Here is a 15,161-nt window from a genome sequence, read left to right on the forward strand (position 1 = left end):
CTTCCCTTAATTTAGTCTACTGCATTCACTGCTCCCAATGCGGTTTCCGCTACATTGGAGAGACCAAACGCAGACTGGGTGACCGCTTTGTGCAACACCTTTGGTCTGTCCGCAAGCATAAACCAGACCTCCCTGTCGTTTGCCATTTCAACACTCCACCCTGCTCTCATGCCCACATGTCTGTCCTTGGCTTGCTGCATTGTTCCAGTGAAGCCCAACGCAAACTGGAGGAACAACACCTCATCTTCCGACTAGGCACTTTACAGCCTTCCGGACTGAATATTGAGTTCAACAATTTTAGATCATGAACTCTCTCCTCCATCCCCACCCCTTTCCGATCCTCCTTTTTTCCAATAATTTATATAGATTTTTCTTTTCCCACTTATTTCCATTATTTTTAAATGTATTTCCAACCATTGTTTTATCTTCAGCTTTTAGCCTATTTCAATCCCTTCCCGCCATCCCACCCCCACCAGAGCTATCTGTACCTTGCTCGTCTTACTTTCTACCCTTAATGTCACCTATTAGCACATTCCTTAGATAATATCACCACCTTCAACACCTCTTTGTCCTTTTGTTTGTGACATCTTTTGGTTATCTCCACCTATCACAGGCCCTCTATCCAGATCTACCTGTCCCACCCCCCCCCCCTTAAACCAGCTTATATTTCACCTCTCTTCTATTTTTCCTTAGTTCTGTTGAGAAGTCATACGGACTCGAAACGTTAACTGTGTTCCTCTCCGCAGATGCTGTCAGGCCTGCTGAGTTTTTCCAGGTATTTTTGTTTTGGATTTCCAGCATAAGCAATTTTTTGCTTTTACCTCATTTTTAAACTCTGCCTCCTAGTTCTAGACTGCCCCACAAGGGGAAACGCCCTCTCAGCATCCACCCTGTCAAGACCCCTCAGACAACAAGTGATTAAGGTCTGGAATGCCTAGCTGGAGTGTGCGGTGGAGGCCGGCTCAATCAAAGCATTTAAGAGGGATTATTACCTGAAAAGGAAGAATGTGTAAGGTTATGAGGAGAATGGCACTAAATGAATTGCTCATTCAGACATCATGGGCCGAATGGCCCCCTCCTGCACTGTAACGATTCTCTGTGAAATACGTTTTAATAAGATCACCTCTCATTCTTTTCCACTCCAGTGGATACAGGTCCACCTTTCCTCATCCCATCAATCAGTTCTCTGCTTTTAGTGCAATTATTTCCTTCCTTAAATAAGGAGGCCTGAACTGTACACAGTACCTCCAGATGTGGCCCCACCAACATCCTGTGCAACTGGAACAAAAACTTCCCAAGTAGCCCCGCCCCTTGGTGTCTGTAGTCCCGCCCCAGTGCCCGATGGTCACATGATCCTACCCTTTTCAACCTCCCGCCTTTTCCTTCAGGACCTCAAGCCGTTTCTGTCCACAAACATGCCTGACGGTCCTTCAATATTTTTCTGATAGCACAGCGAGCGGGAAACAAGTGGACAATGTATTTTTTTTTAAAAAAATAGAAAAATCAGGTGAATAAACAGGAGACATTGAGAGGGGGAGGGGGGGGCGGGAGTGGGGATGAGCTGCACGAGCGGATATTGGTGTTTCGCCGGTGAGGCGCTGGTTCCTGTTTCCTGGGTAACGGGGGTTCGGGGCCTGTGAGAGAGAGAGAGAGCCCGAGCCCGAGCCCGAGCCCGAGGTGAGGGATCCGCGGGGCCGGTGAAACCCGAGCAAGAGGGCCTGAGGGGGGGGAGAGAGAGAGAGAGAGAGCGAGAGCGAGAGCGAGCCGGGGCCTGTGATCCTGTCGCCCGAGGTCCCGCTTTGATGCCGCCTTTGCTGGACCGAGTTTCCAGCAGCCGCTGCAGGTGGGCTCGAGGCGCCTTTGTCGCAGCGAATCCGGGGGGGAGGGGGAGGGGGAGGGGGAGAGGCACCCGGGAGACCCCCCACCCCCGGGTCAGACGGGTTTTAAGCAGCATCAGCCGCAGCCCTGAGTGACTCTGATGGTTAATTCAGACTCTCTCCCCCCCCCCCCCCCCCCCCCCCCGCTGCCCCGACATCCAGATCCAGCAGAGACTTTGGTTTTCCTCATGTCAGACACACTCACTCACTCCATCTGTAGCTGTTCTAATCACAGGGACAAACAACCTGCTTTTTAAATTTAAAAACACTCTGCAATGCTAGGGACGGGAGGAAACTCTTCGCTCCCATTCAGTGCTGTTCTGTATCTTAAATCTATCTACCCGCTTTGGTTCTGTAACCCTTACCTGACACACATCCATCCATCCATCCACCTCAGCCCTGGGAATTCCTCATTGACTCCTACCCTTCACAGCTTTTTGTTTCGGGGCGGGGGGATAGAATTCCAGATTTCCACTACCCTTTGTGTGGGGAAGTGCTTCCCTACCGTCACTTCTGATCGGCCTGGCTCTAATATTAAGGTTATTCCCCCTTGTTCTGGACTCCCGCACCACAGGAAACAGTTTCTCTCTTTCTACCCTATCAGGCCATAAACATCTCAATTGTGTCATCCCTTAATCTTCTGTGCTCATGTTTAAACTTCTCCATATTGATCTGATCTGTCTTGGCACTAAAGTTGATGCCCGCACTTAAAAAGTGCTTCTTGAGTAGTAAAAGACTTTGGATTGTCCTGAAGTCATGAAAGGTGCTATATAAAGACAAGCCTGTTCTTTCTTATTTTGAGATCCTGGTTTTTAATTTACCTCGTAACAGTTAATATTCCCCCAGTAGGCTGTCTTCCCTGTTCTTTCCTAGATTGGACATGCCAATGAGCTTTCAGCCACTTCGAGTCTAAGATCCTTTCCAGCTGTTTTGAGATATTCCTTGTCCTGGCACCAGGTAGGCAACACACTCACTGAGAGTCTGGCTCGTGATGGCAGAGTATGCTATCCATCCCCATAAGTATCATATCTGTAGAACTAAAAGCTTCTCTCCCCTTCCACTGTCTCTCTGCCCACTCTCTCTCTCTGCCCTATGATGCATAATGTTTAGACTGCACCAGACGCTATGGTTTTCCCCCCTTCCTTTCCTCAGCTAGGAGGTTCCTGATATTCTGTCTCCGCTTTCTGAAGCTGTGTATTTCTAGGTGGTGTGGCTGAACCCTAGAATAAACTATTCCAATATTCATCCCTCTCTGTGTCAGAGTGTCTCTAACTCTCACTTAGCTCAATGGCTCTGAGCCAGTGTGATTCATGGGCAGAGACGTTTCCGGCAGATGTGGCAATGCAGGACGACCTCACTAGCCACAATACGTTATGTAGTTGCAAGCAACCCCAAGTGACCAATCCATTCTCAGCCAATTCACTTTGGTGGCTCTATAAAACATGTCACTGTGAAATCTACCTGAAACTTCAACTTGACAAGAGTTGATGGTGTGGGCGAGAAGACTCAAAGGAGGCTGTGAATGATATAACCACCTTTCCTGATCCTACTCTTGACGGGCCTCATTTTCTTTTGGCACTTTCACAGCAGCCAACACTGCGGGCAGAGAGCAGCTGCCTCTTACTGGCAACACCTCCTTCCAAGTAGCCTTTGGTGTCTTTCAATACTGATTGGTTTGATTTTTAGCAATACCTATCCACTTTTGCAGAAGCCTGGGAGGGTGCTGTCCCACCTTTGGCTCCTGCATCAGATAACAATGCAAAGTATAAAGATAGACCTATAGTAGGAACACTTACTGACTGAATCTCAGACATTCAGATCCCTCACATTGAGCAGCTATATCATAAAATGATGGAATATTTTTCTCCAAAGTAACTATATTATGCAATGTGTAAGTATCTTCAGCTAAATTTGTTGGAGGACCTGAGGTACCTTTTTCCTTTGCTATATTTGTGACTGAAGGAATTCTTCCTTCCCCGATTCCATAAAAGCCAGAAACAATATGACATGTAGATACTGTAACAACTGGCAGCCTTCTTTTATACGATGAACTACTTTTTTAAATTCATTAATGGGATGTGGGTGTCATTGGCTAGGCCAGCATTTATTGCCCATCCCTAATTGTCCTTGAGAAGGTGGTGATGAGCTGCCATCTTGAACCACTGCAGTCCCTGTGGTGTAGGTACACCTACAGTGCTGTTGGGGAAGGAGTTCCAGGATTTTGACGCAGCATATCTTTTATGTGTATCTTCTATTTAGGGTCTTTAGTCAATAATATCAGACAGACGAGTGATTCTGGTAAATATTCTGCACTGTTTATACAATAGATACAGCTTTATAGATGGTACCTTTAGAAGGATAGGTATATTTGCTTGATGAAATTTAATTAGTTGGGAGGCCAACACCGATTTGGCTAAGCCATGTGTTCCACTGGAAATAATTGAGTTTTGAAGTGTGAACTGAAGCTGAAAGCAGGTTAGACTCCTGAATATCCTGTGGTCATTCCAGTTATGTTGGGGCTTCTGTTCTTTCAGTTAAACAGACCACTTGTACTTAAAAATGGTCTTGATTTCATTTTACTTTGTCTCACATTTGTAACCATTTCTAGAAGTGGCCACCAAAGAGGGTCCTCTCTGCAGGTTGTGACCTAGCTAAAATTTCTGGAGCACTGTGAACTGCCCCCATCTATTAATTGGTTTCAGGAGTTACTGACCGGTGAGATCGTTTGCAGCTCAGGTTTAATGGTCAATGTTGTATGATTGAATATATGACCATGGACTGCGTTATTATCAGGGCAGTCCCAACACTAACAAAATAAATTCGTGTTCAGGGTGGGGAGCAGTTGGAGGTTTAAAATGCTACAAATGCGGAGTACAGGACATTACTCGGAAGGTGCTTCATGCACAACGCATTTTTATACTTGATCTTGTAAAGACTAATTATTAAGTAGTTTTGGTGTCTGTAAGCTAATTGGTAACACAGAAGCAGACCATGCCCTGCCATTTCTTTGAAGGATAAACAGAAATTTGGTGCATATCATGTTTCTTTAAAGGTGTTAAAATTGCACGTCAGACATTTTAGGAACAATATTATTCCTGTTAGGCTGAACACGCTTGATTCTTTTTAGTATCTAAGTTGCAAATGTAAGCACGGTTTTAAGTTACCCAGAAAATGTTGGAAATACCAGGCAGGATCTGTAGAGTGAGGAACATTGGAATAGCAGATGCTCCTTGATCTGAATGTTTCCAATATTTTTAGCATTTGATTTCAGAATTCCAGCATCTGCAGTGTTTAATTTTTTTTTGTTTTAATGCGTTACACAGGTTTGGTTTACTGTAGTTTTGCCAAAGTGGCAACTGTTGAGACTTGTGTCCCACTTACGCTGATGAGCTATTACCAGGTGTTGCATTACTGAGTTGCAATGGAATCCAGCAATTTTGCAATCATTGATGATTTAACGGAATTTGCTTCGTGTGGAACTAGAGCAAAATGCAGAATTGTCCTGGTTGCATGCAGAACGTAATGCTTTCATGGGTCCTTTTAAAGTCCCTGTGAACTTCCATGTTCGTACTTCCATATCCTGCAATAATATACAAAGGACAAACCTCTTCCCACATTGAAGGAAAGAAAACAGGAAAGGCATGCATTTATGTAGATCCTTTCATGACTATTGGACGTCTCAAAGTGGTTTCCAGCCAATGAAGTACTTTTGAAGTGTGGTCACTGAGTGACAGACTCCAAGCCAGCTTTGTGTACCAATAATTGAGATTTTTAATAAGTTTGATATGTTTTTGTCTCCATGTTTAGATTGTGAAAATGCCAAACTCTGCAAAGCCAGAACCTTTTCTTGTAAAATTTATAAAAACAAAAGAGAAAGATTCGGAATATTTCACAAAAGCTTATAAGGTTGGTATTTTTTTAAAAAAGCAAGCCTTTCTTAATTTTAACTGAATTCATTCCAAACAAACTTGAAGCTTTTTTCTGATTTTCAGGCTATTAAAGAATTTAAATCGGAGGAATTTCTGCAGATGGTACATGAAGATGAAGTGTTCAGTTTAAAAGTAAAAGACAGCTCACTTTATATATGTGACCCCTTTGAGGGGGAGGCTTACAATCATCTGGAAAAGGTGCTTATTTTTGTGTTTCACTCTTGTGGAATGGAGTGTTGTTTTGATTTTATTTTATCTTATCTAGCTTGCTATAAGAAGTATAAGCCGAACCCAAATATAAAGCCCGCTGCCACTGTCTGATTTAACAAATGTTTGCCCCGATAAAAACAAAGTGGGCAACATGGAATAGGTTAAACTTAGTGGGAAAAATAGTCCCACACTGTTAGCATTACATATCTCTTCCAGTATAACTGTAGAAAGTTCTTTGAATTTGTGCATCTAATGTTTCAGTAGTAATGGGCTGCAGTTGCTAATTTGTAATGGGTTTGTGTATAGCCAGTGACTATTGAGGGTCTGTATATCTCCACCTTCCCACAGCTTTCTCAACATCTTGAAATTTGTAGTGTCCAGCACTGTACCCCCTTCAGTTTAAATACATTAGCTTTAGTTTGTTTGATTTGATAATGGAATTGGTTTCAATCACACAGTCTCCATTTCATCTATATCAGTGTTATCTTTCACTTCTAATTGGCTTCCTTGTATTTCATTGTCAGTAAATCACTGTGTCACAGCTGCCCTTCCATCATCATCACCTCACTTCCCAAGATGGTGTTCTTCTTTGGACCATTTAGTGTAAAAACACATTGAGTTCACTATCACTGCCCACTCTCGTGAATAGACTTAATGTCCCTTAGGACCAGAGAGTGTTTTTACCTGCTTTTTTTTTGAGATTTGACTTCTGCCAGTCTTATTAATTATTGGTTTGAGAGTCTACTTTCAGAAATGTTGTTACTTTATTAATAATTTATGAGTAGAATCAATCATAGTAAATAAGCAATGATATTGTCTATATACTGAAAAACCGACAACCTGTCGTGTGCCCTGAACTCCTCCTCAAATTTCTTCACATTGTCCATAGACCACTTGGATGCATCAACTTTCATCTCTTCCAGTAAGCATCCCAACTTTCCTGGTAGACTCTTGTCTTCATAACTATTTTAGTGCTAAGGCTACAGCCACATTAGGCTTCATTCTTATCTTTGCTGTGTAGATCAGTGCTCTTTTTGCACTGGCCTACACAGCTCATTTGTTTTCCAGAGTCTTTTTTTTATTGTCCTTAAACTAGCTTATGATAGGTTAATTATGTTTTTATATTATCAAAATAATGTTATAATCTGATCTGTTATTTGTGATTTAGTTTATATTGCAATGAACCATAAGCTCTTACCTGCATTTCTCTGGCTTTGTTGACCTTAGTTTGCTGTGCCTGGTTTGCTTTGGGATGTTTTCTCCTTTCTGTACTGTGTCAAGCATAAGTCTATTAGGCTACATGACCGAATTGTGCGTACTAACTCAGGCAAACCTTTTTACCCATAACAACCATTTTCCATAATTGTCTTTAAGACCTACACCCAATATCTATGTGTATATGTGGCAAGATTTAATGGCCAAGCAGAGAACTATTGTGACTGTATTCCAGCTGCTAGAATTTATCATGTGCTGCCACATGATCTTTTGTTCAGTAGGTGGAGGCAGATATATAATCTATTAGACCACAGCTTAGATTACAAACTATTAAACACGTTTATGAAACAATAAACAGGTAAATGAACACCACTGGAGACAAACAGTATATTTATTGTAATTACAATCTTCACTAACTTTTAAATATCAAAGTACGCATTACTCACCGCCAACCTTTAGAATTAAATTGATCATCAAAAGGTAGTTCTTTTACTTCTTATAAGGCTACCTATTACATCAGAGTCACTAATCAGCTGCTTAACTGCTCTGACTTCAGCTAGTCTTCCATCTCTATTCAATATTGCTCCAGACTTCTTCAAAGGTATCCTAGAACATAAAAATAATTTCTTTCAACTGAATTAGATGCTCAGTAATTCATAGGGCTCTTCTAATTGAATGGGATGGTTTGATTTCTACAGGAAGCTATTGATCGGTTCCAGCTACTAAACAGTCTGTGAAATGGGTCCCCGTCTCAGGGAAATGGCAACAGACACTCCAGTGCTATCAGCATACTTGACCATAGTTTATATTGTCTGTAGCTTAGAGTAGATGCCAGTAACCAATCTTTACCATGTGTATGCTGCGATCAGCAAAAAAATAACCTGTTATCTATTATACATAAAAATGCTTTATTTTTCTCTCACTGGCATAATGCATGTTATGTTAGCAACTGTTTAAAATGGGTTTTCTAGAGGCAGCCAATTGTTTCCAAGGTCAGAGTAAAAATGGTTACGATCTGGTGGTCAGAGATAATTGCACAAAACTTCAGGAAAGGAATGTGATGTAGTGAAATCAAAACGTGGAACAAAAGGGGAAGTCTTTTATTAACATAGCACCTTTCATGGCGTCAGGGCATCTCAAAGTGCTTTGCAGCCAATGAAGTACTTTTGAAGTGTAATGACTTGTTATGTAGGAAACAGCAGCCAATTTGCCCACAGCTAACATCATTTGACCAAAAACTTGGTCAAAGAGATATGTTTTAAGATGTGTCTTAACGAAAGAGAGGCATAATGAGGGAATTCAGAGATTAGGGCTTCGGACGTTGAAGGGACAGCTGCCAATGGTACAACTAAAATTGGATATGAGCAGGAGGCAGTGAGGCAAGTTTCTTATTTGAAACTAACTTATTGGGGTTCATTTGGTACACAGAACATGCAAATTTGAGAGGTTATAGATGTATCTCAATCTAGCTGCAGGGATAGCAATTGCTGTTTTACTCTTTGACGTGTCTTTTTTTCCCCACAGCTTGGCTGTAGGATTGTTGGCCCACAAGTGGTTGTATATTGTCTTCAGCAACAACAGAGTGTACCTGAAGCTGTACGTCCTGTCTACAGTATGATCATGGCTGATGTGGTGATTTCATGCACCAGCTTGGAGAAGAAAACCAGGGTAAGTATTTCAGGGCAGTGATAATAACTAGGGCCTTGGGTGTAATTTTCAGTGACAGTGATGACTGTACCCTTGAACTCACATTGCATGATGCATATCTAACAAGAATCTACAAATCAAATTACCGCTAAAGTCTCTAAAACCTAATTACCTGCAAATCAAAAGCGGGGTTGGGGGGGAGGAGGAGGAGAATGTCTGTTGCAATTTAATTTTTAAACGCTAGTGAAAATCAATGCTATTTCAACTAAAGCATTGTGTGAAGTGCTTTGAGATGTTCCCACGTGATAAGATGTTATATAAGTGCAAGTGTTTTGTTACTTAAACCATATTTTTTTCTTGGTTGTCATTTTATCATTTGACCTTCCTTAAGAGAAATTAATGTGGTTTATGTTTTCAGTCCAGCTATATACTTACTGAGCAACACCAGTTATAAACCCATTATTAAAAACACTGCTTGCCAGCATTGGTAATAATCTGATCACAGGCCCAAAGTTTTGAAATAAACTTTAACATTCAAAAAGACTCATGGCACTACATTTTAATTATTAATTCCCTGGATACTGAATAATTTGTACGTTATCTCCAAAGGATGAAGTACATAAACAAGTACAGCTGATGGGTGGTAGGATCCTTCGAGACTTCAACATTTCAGTAACTCATCTGATAGCTGGAGAGGTTGGAAGCAAGAAGTATTTAGTGGCTGCCAGTCTGAAAAAAATTATTTTACTTCCATCCTGGGTTAAGGCATGCTGGGAGAAAGCTCAAAAGAGGTAAGCGGCCATGGCAGGTAGTCCTTTTCAAGTGTTTTAAAAGTTGAGGTGGCATCCTGATACATATTTGTTACATTTATTTTAAAAGCAGCGACCTAACATCAGGAAGTTCCAAAGTGCTTCACAGCCAACGTAGTACTTTGGCAAACACAAGCCAGTTTGAGCCCAACAAGGTGCCACAAGCAGCAAGGAAATAAGCGGCCAGATAAGCTATTTTAGTGGTGTTGGTTGATGGAATTGCCCAGCAACTGGAATAACTCGTCTACGCTTCTTCAAATAGCGGCTAATGCTCGGGAGCTAGATGGCTGTACAGCTCCTATAGATATGATGGGTGAGCTCAAGCAGCTGTGTATCTTGAGGGTCAGACTGCACAATCTTGACATGGGCTGCAGCAGCCTGGCACAGCTGGCTCTATCAAGGGCACAGGCAGAGTGGGTGACAAAGGAAGTAGACATTGCTAACATCCTGTGAGAGGATAGCAGGTACCTCTGCGATGGAGTCAAGGCTATCATTTCTATGGCTCCATGTGAGAAGAATGTGGAAGTGATGTAAGTCCCTGTCAACATTGGTCTCCAGAGTCAAGGTGGAAGCTATCTGACTTTTTTTTAAAACAGTATAAAATTCTTCAGGAATATAATATCAAAATTAAAATGTCTTTGGTTTCTCAGTTTATATCTTGATGAAACTTTTCAGAAGTAAGTGTCTCTATAGCCTTAAAGGAACCCACACCTACAATAACACCAATAAATGATGTCTCACGTGATTTGGTATTCCTGTCCTTTTAAACTAAGCATTATTAGTTTTAAAATGCTCCTCTAGGTAGGATTCTGAAACTTATGAATGCATTTTGACTTGAAAAGTTTCCTGATCAAACCACAATTAAATACTGAATGAACTGAGGCTTTTTTTGACCATAAAGCAGGAGTGTTCAGGCTTTTTTGTCTTTGTGGGTTATTTAGTATGTGAAGGTTATAGCATGTTCCAGTTAATCTGCCACTAATGAGATCTGCCTATTAATCTGCCTAAGTGACCTCATTATCAGATTTAGACATTAATGAAGTAATGGTGCTAAGAGTACGGTTTCCATTCCTCCAGGCTCTCAAAATTCAAACAGAACAAACCAGTGAGTAAGCAATATAAGCACAAATAGAACAGAGTTACAATGGTCCCTGAAACAAGGCCCAGCAGCAGTCAGTGCTTCCAAATCTGAAGATTTCCACCCCAGTAATTCAAAGGCCAGGAACCTCCTCCATGCTAGTACTGCCAAACTCCAGAACCAACCTGTCAATTCTACCAGATTTCAGGAGTTCTAACCTCTCCCCAAGCCATACTGCAAAACTTCAGGACCTTCACTGCAGTGTTCTCAGAATCCCTCATCATTGTGACCTGCTCTATCATCTACACAGTATTGCAAAGCTTTCAGGACCAGTACCTGCGTTGACAAACTGCTGGATGTTCCTGCAGTGTTACCAAACTTCATAATCCACAGCCCCATTTTGTTAAAGCCCAGAATGGCTTCTCTGTGCTGTGAAAATTCACTTCTTAATTTTCTATAAGACTAAAGCTGGGAACTTCTACCTCTCTTTAGTGCTGCTAAACCTTAGGTCGCCAACTATGATGCTGCCAAACATGAGGCCCCATCTAGGAATACAATCTAGGTCTGGATGTCATTTCCATATTGAACCTAATGCTGCAACCTGTATGAGCTTTGTTTGAAGGTAACTTAACATTACTTATGGGATGAGGATGAGCAGTCACTCACTCGTACCAAAAAAAATTTTGTTTGTGATGATAAGGCCGTCTTTCTCCCATGTTAGGAAAAAAAGGTTGGTGGTGTATGAAGTGTGGGAATCCATTTTCTGTTTGCTTTGATTGGCGCCCCCCCCACCCCCCCGCAACTAACATTTTCAGATAGAGGAAATGTGCTTCCCAGTGTTTGAATTTTACTTGGTTCAGGAAACTCTTTTCTGTCAAATTGCTTTTTAATCAACTTCTTTCTAAGTCTGTGATAATTCCTTTAGAAGAGGAAAGTTTTAAAAGTATATACTATTTGAAGTGTGTGTTTGGCACATTGTTTACAATTTGCATTCTGTTCCATTTACTTAAGATGCAGACAAAAGATTATACTTAACATCCTTGCTAAAATTTATTCAGGTCTGGGATCAAGTGTTCCTTTCCCTTTTTTCTCTTGGCCCCTAAAATAACATTTCAACAATTATTTATTTCAGTAATATTCCAATTTTTTATCCCTAACTCCACTGATTTTAAGATATTTTTATATTACCAGATTATTGAAGGCACAGTCACTGATACTTGAGGTTTATAACCTATTTGTAATGTAATCAGAATACCTAGTGATGTTCCACTTGAATGTTGATTGTTGATGCTGTTCACAGATTAAAAACACAAGATGCTGTGTTACTCTTCTGACTTGTGAGAAAATGGCTATAATGAGTGGCTACCCATTGAGAGTCCTTCATCAGTGACCAGATGGGACAAATTTAAAATTATCCAAAGAACAAAGAGAGATGTTACAAGAATTTTTCATATATGCTTGGGGCTCATAAGACTTGGGATGCCTTAGCAGAAGCAGCAGTGGAAATGGAATAAATGTCTTTTAAACAGGAAGTGAAAAAAATGTGGAAAAAAAGAGACAGCAGGATTTACTTGCATAACTGATTAGACTTGAAAAATAATTAATTAGACACAAAATGGGATGTCCTGAGGAGGTGATAAAATGTTAGAAAATAAATTTTGTTCTTTCTAAAACACATTTCTTTGATTAGTGTCTTGAAGAGGAACTTAATGTGAAATAACTATCATATTGTGCTTGTTTATATCGACTCCACTCACTCTTGCTTTCTTTCAAACAGCATGATTAACCTTACAGATGTGAATATGGAGGAGCACCTCTGTCCTCCATTCCTTGGCTGCACAATCTGTGTGACTGGGCTAAGTAGCCAAGACAGACAGGAAGTGCAGCGACTTACCTTGGAGAATGGGGGCCGGTATACAGGGCAGCTGAAGATGAATGATTGCACGCATCTTATTGTGCAAGAAGCTAAAGGTAAAGGCACTATATATGACGTGGTTCAATTTTCAGATTTTGCAGAACCAGTAAATTGAAGCCTCTGTCTACACTGAATTTATCCTTCAAAATATTCATATTGCCTCATTGCTCAGGTTTATTTATTTTTCATCTCTCTTGATGAATAAAACTGCATAATAATCCTTTGCAGCTTGCCTTTATTACCATGCCTAAGATATAGCTGTTCTGTATGTGGAGACACTGTACTATCTAATTTCTGTATCTATTATTCAGGCTGAAAATGGGATTCCAATGTATTTGTAAATGAGCTTTTATCAATATACAACTAGACTGGGGAATAGCATATGTAGATCATGAGATATGAAAGCAATGAGGGAAGGCCATTTGACCCATCCTGGCTCACCTATCCAGAAAGAACCTACAGCAGAAATTTCTGACTAGCCACTGATGGATTTAGCCATATCTGGATTCCCAATTAGGCACATGTGAATTTTAAATCATTCAGGGTTTTTTCCTCTGGTACTCTATCTGAAATCCAATCCAAAGAGTTGTTTGCTCTGACAGTCAAATTTACCTTTTATTATTTTGTATCATTGTCCAAACGTGTCCCCTTGTGCTGTTGTGATTAGATTGAAGTAGTGTCTTGGATTTCCCTTTTCTTTGCCATTTACTATCTTATTTTGCATTATTGCATCACTTCTCAGTTGCCTGCTTTTGCAGACTGAAAATACCAATTTTCTCCAGTCTTTTCTCACAGCTCAATCCCTCTGATGGTAGAGATCAGGTTTGTTCCTGGGCTTGCATGGCTCTCTTGTGTTTCTGGCACCAGACGCAGTATTCGTGGTGCAGCCTGTTTGGAGTACTATGAAGTTTAAGCATGACTTCCTCTGATTTGCTTTTGGCTTTAATTCAGCTTCCCCATGCTTTGATTGCTGAGCTGCAGGTTTCGGATATGTTGAATGTCAAACCTGCTAAATTCCTTAGATTTCTTGAACTTCATCCGTTGCTATTTCACCAATTCTTTTAACAGCTTGGCAATTTAATAATGCAAACAAGTGAAATTCATAAAATTCTTAATATAAGATTTAACGGTCAGCAGAATGAGAGCTTGACAGAACTATGATGAGTTGGTTGTAAATCTTAATGACCATTGACACACTTCATCATGCTGCTTTGGTAATCGCACACAGCTTACTCCTTATTCTAGTTTGCAGGATTAAGGCTGTTTGTTCTCAGGCATGTATATCCCCTTCTTTAGGGCTCTGTAGGTTTCTATGCAGCTTGTTTCATTAACGAACAAAGAAGTGACGCATACTGTACTTGCTAAGTGCTCTTCTCTGTCTGCATGGCTTTTGGGTAAAATTGCAATTGTTGTTTGCACCTCTGCTAGTTTTTAGACAGAATTACTTCTGAATTTTAAAGGGTCTTCCCAGTGAATTCCTCATAATTCTTTTTTACAATTTGCCTATATTTTGACAGGAATTTTACAAGAACTATTTTCACTTTGGAGAGGGGAGGTCAGATCCCCTTCATAGTATTTTGTCAGATCATCAGATAAAGGATCAGGAGTAGGCCATTTGGCCATTGAATCTGCTTCACTATTCAATAAGATTATGGTTGATCAGATTGTGGCCTTAACTCCTCATTCCTGCCTGTCCTCCATTACCCTGAACTTCCTAGTCAATCAAGACTCTGTCTAATTCAGCCTTGAATATATTCAATGACCCAGTCTTCACTGTTTTCTGTGGAAGGGAATTCCGTGACTCGCGCCCCTCTGAGAGAAAACAATCCTCCTCATCTGTGCCTTAATTGGAAGACCCCTTATTTTTAAACTGTGCCCCTAGTTTTAGATTCCCCATGAGAGGAAATATACTCTCAGCAGCCCCCTCTGAATCTTATATGTTTCAATAACTTCACCTCTCGTTCTTCTAAAACCCCTATGTGTATAAGCCCAAATTGCTCAACCTTTCCACATAAGACAACCCCTCTATCCCAGAAATCAGCCTGGTGAACCTTCTCTGAACAGTTTCCAATGCAAGTATATCCTTCCTTAAGTAAGGAGATCATTCTAAATCACCTTCATTTAATGCTACCATGTAGAATTTTCCCTATACAATAGTTCCAAAATTAATTCTTAATATTGCTGAAAAAAGAGACATATTTAAGCTTTTTGTCTGGCACTCATCAGGATACTCGCAAGAATACTAGTATAAGGGGAAAACAACAATTCATACTGTATGTGAAGAGTGTGCTGATTGGTTGGCAAGTGACGCTACCATGGGGAATGCACTGTTGATGGTGACTGACAGTTAACTGCCATTAAAATTTAAATCAGACAGCTTGACCCTGATTGGTCAAGGTATTGCCCCGAGGAATGAGTAAGCGAATGGCTGTCACTTATTTTGTTTAGCTGAAATAGGCGCATTATATGTACATGGTCTTT

At 40.7% G+C, this 15,161-nt stretch overlaps 1 protein-coding gene across 4 annotated transcripts in view; it reads left to right on the forward strand.

The window, feature by feature from the left end:
* The first annotated feature begins 1,427 nt into the window (after positions 1–1,427).
* topbp1 (DNA topoisomerase II binding protein 1) overlaps positions 1,428–15,161 on the forward strand; it is a 72,173-nt gene continuing 58,439 nt past the window's right edge. Inside the window, exons 1-6 of one of the 4 annotated variants that reach the window (XM_041184550.1) lie at positions 1,428–1,507; positions 5,685–5,783; positions 5,870–6,004; positions 8,756–8,899; positions 9,488–9,669; positions 12,543–12,736. In XM_041184550.1, the coding sequence (XP_041040484.1) occupies positions 5,694–5,783; positions 5,870–6,004; positions 8,756–8,899; positions 9,488–9,669; positions 12,543–12,736 (745 nt within the window). In that variant the 5' untranslated portion in view covers positions 1,428–1,507; positions 5,685–5,693. Of the gene's footprint in view, positions 1,508–1,612; positions 1,844–5,684; positions 5,784–5,851; positions 6,005–8,755; positions 8,900–9,487; positions 9,670–12,542; positions 12,737–15,161 lie in introns of those variants that run through there. The other 3 variants (XM_041184549.1, XM_041184547.1, XM_041184548.1) reach the window with 3 other exon arrangements.

The sequence above is a fragment of the Carcharodon carcharias genome, chromosome 3, assembly GCF_017639515.1.
Source record: "Carcharodon carcharias isolate sCarCar2 chromosome 3, sCarCar2.pri, whole genome shotgun sequence".
NCBI classification, from domain to species: Eukaryota; Metazoa; Chordata; class Chondrichthyes; order Lamniformes; family Lamnidae; genus Carcharodon; species Carcharodon carcharias.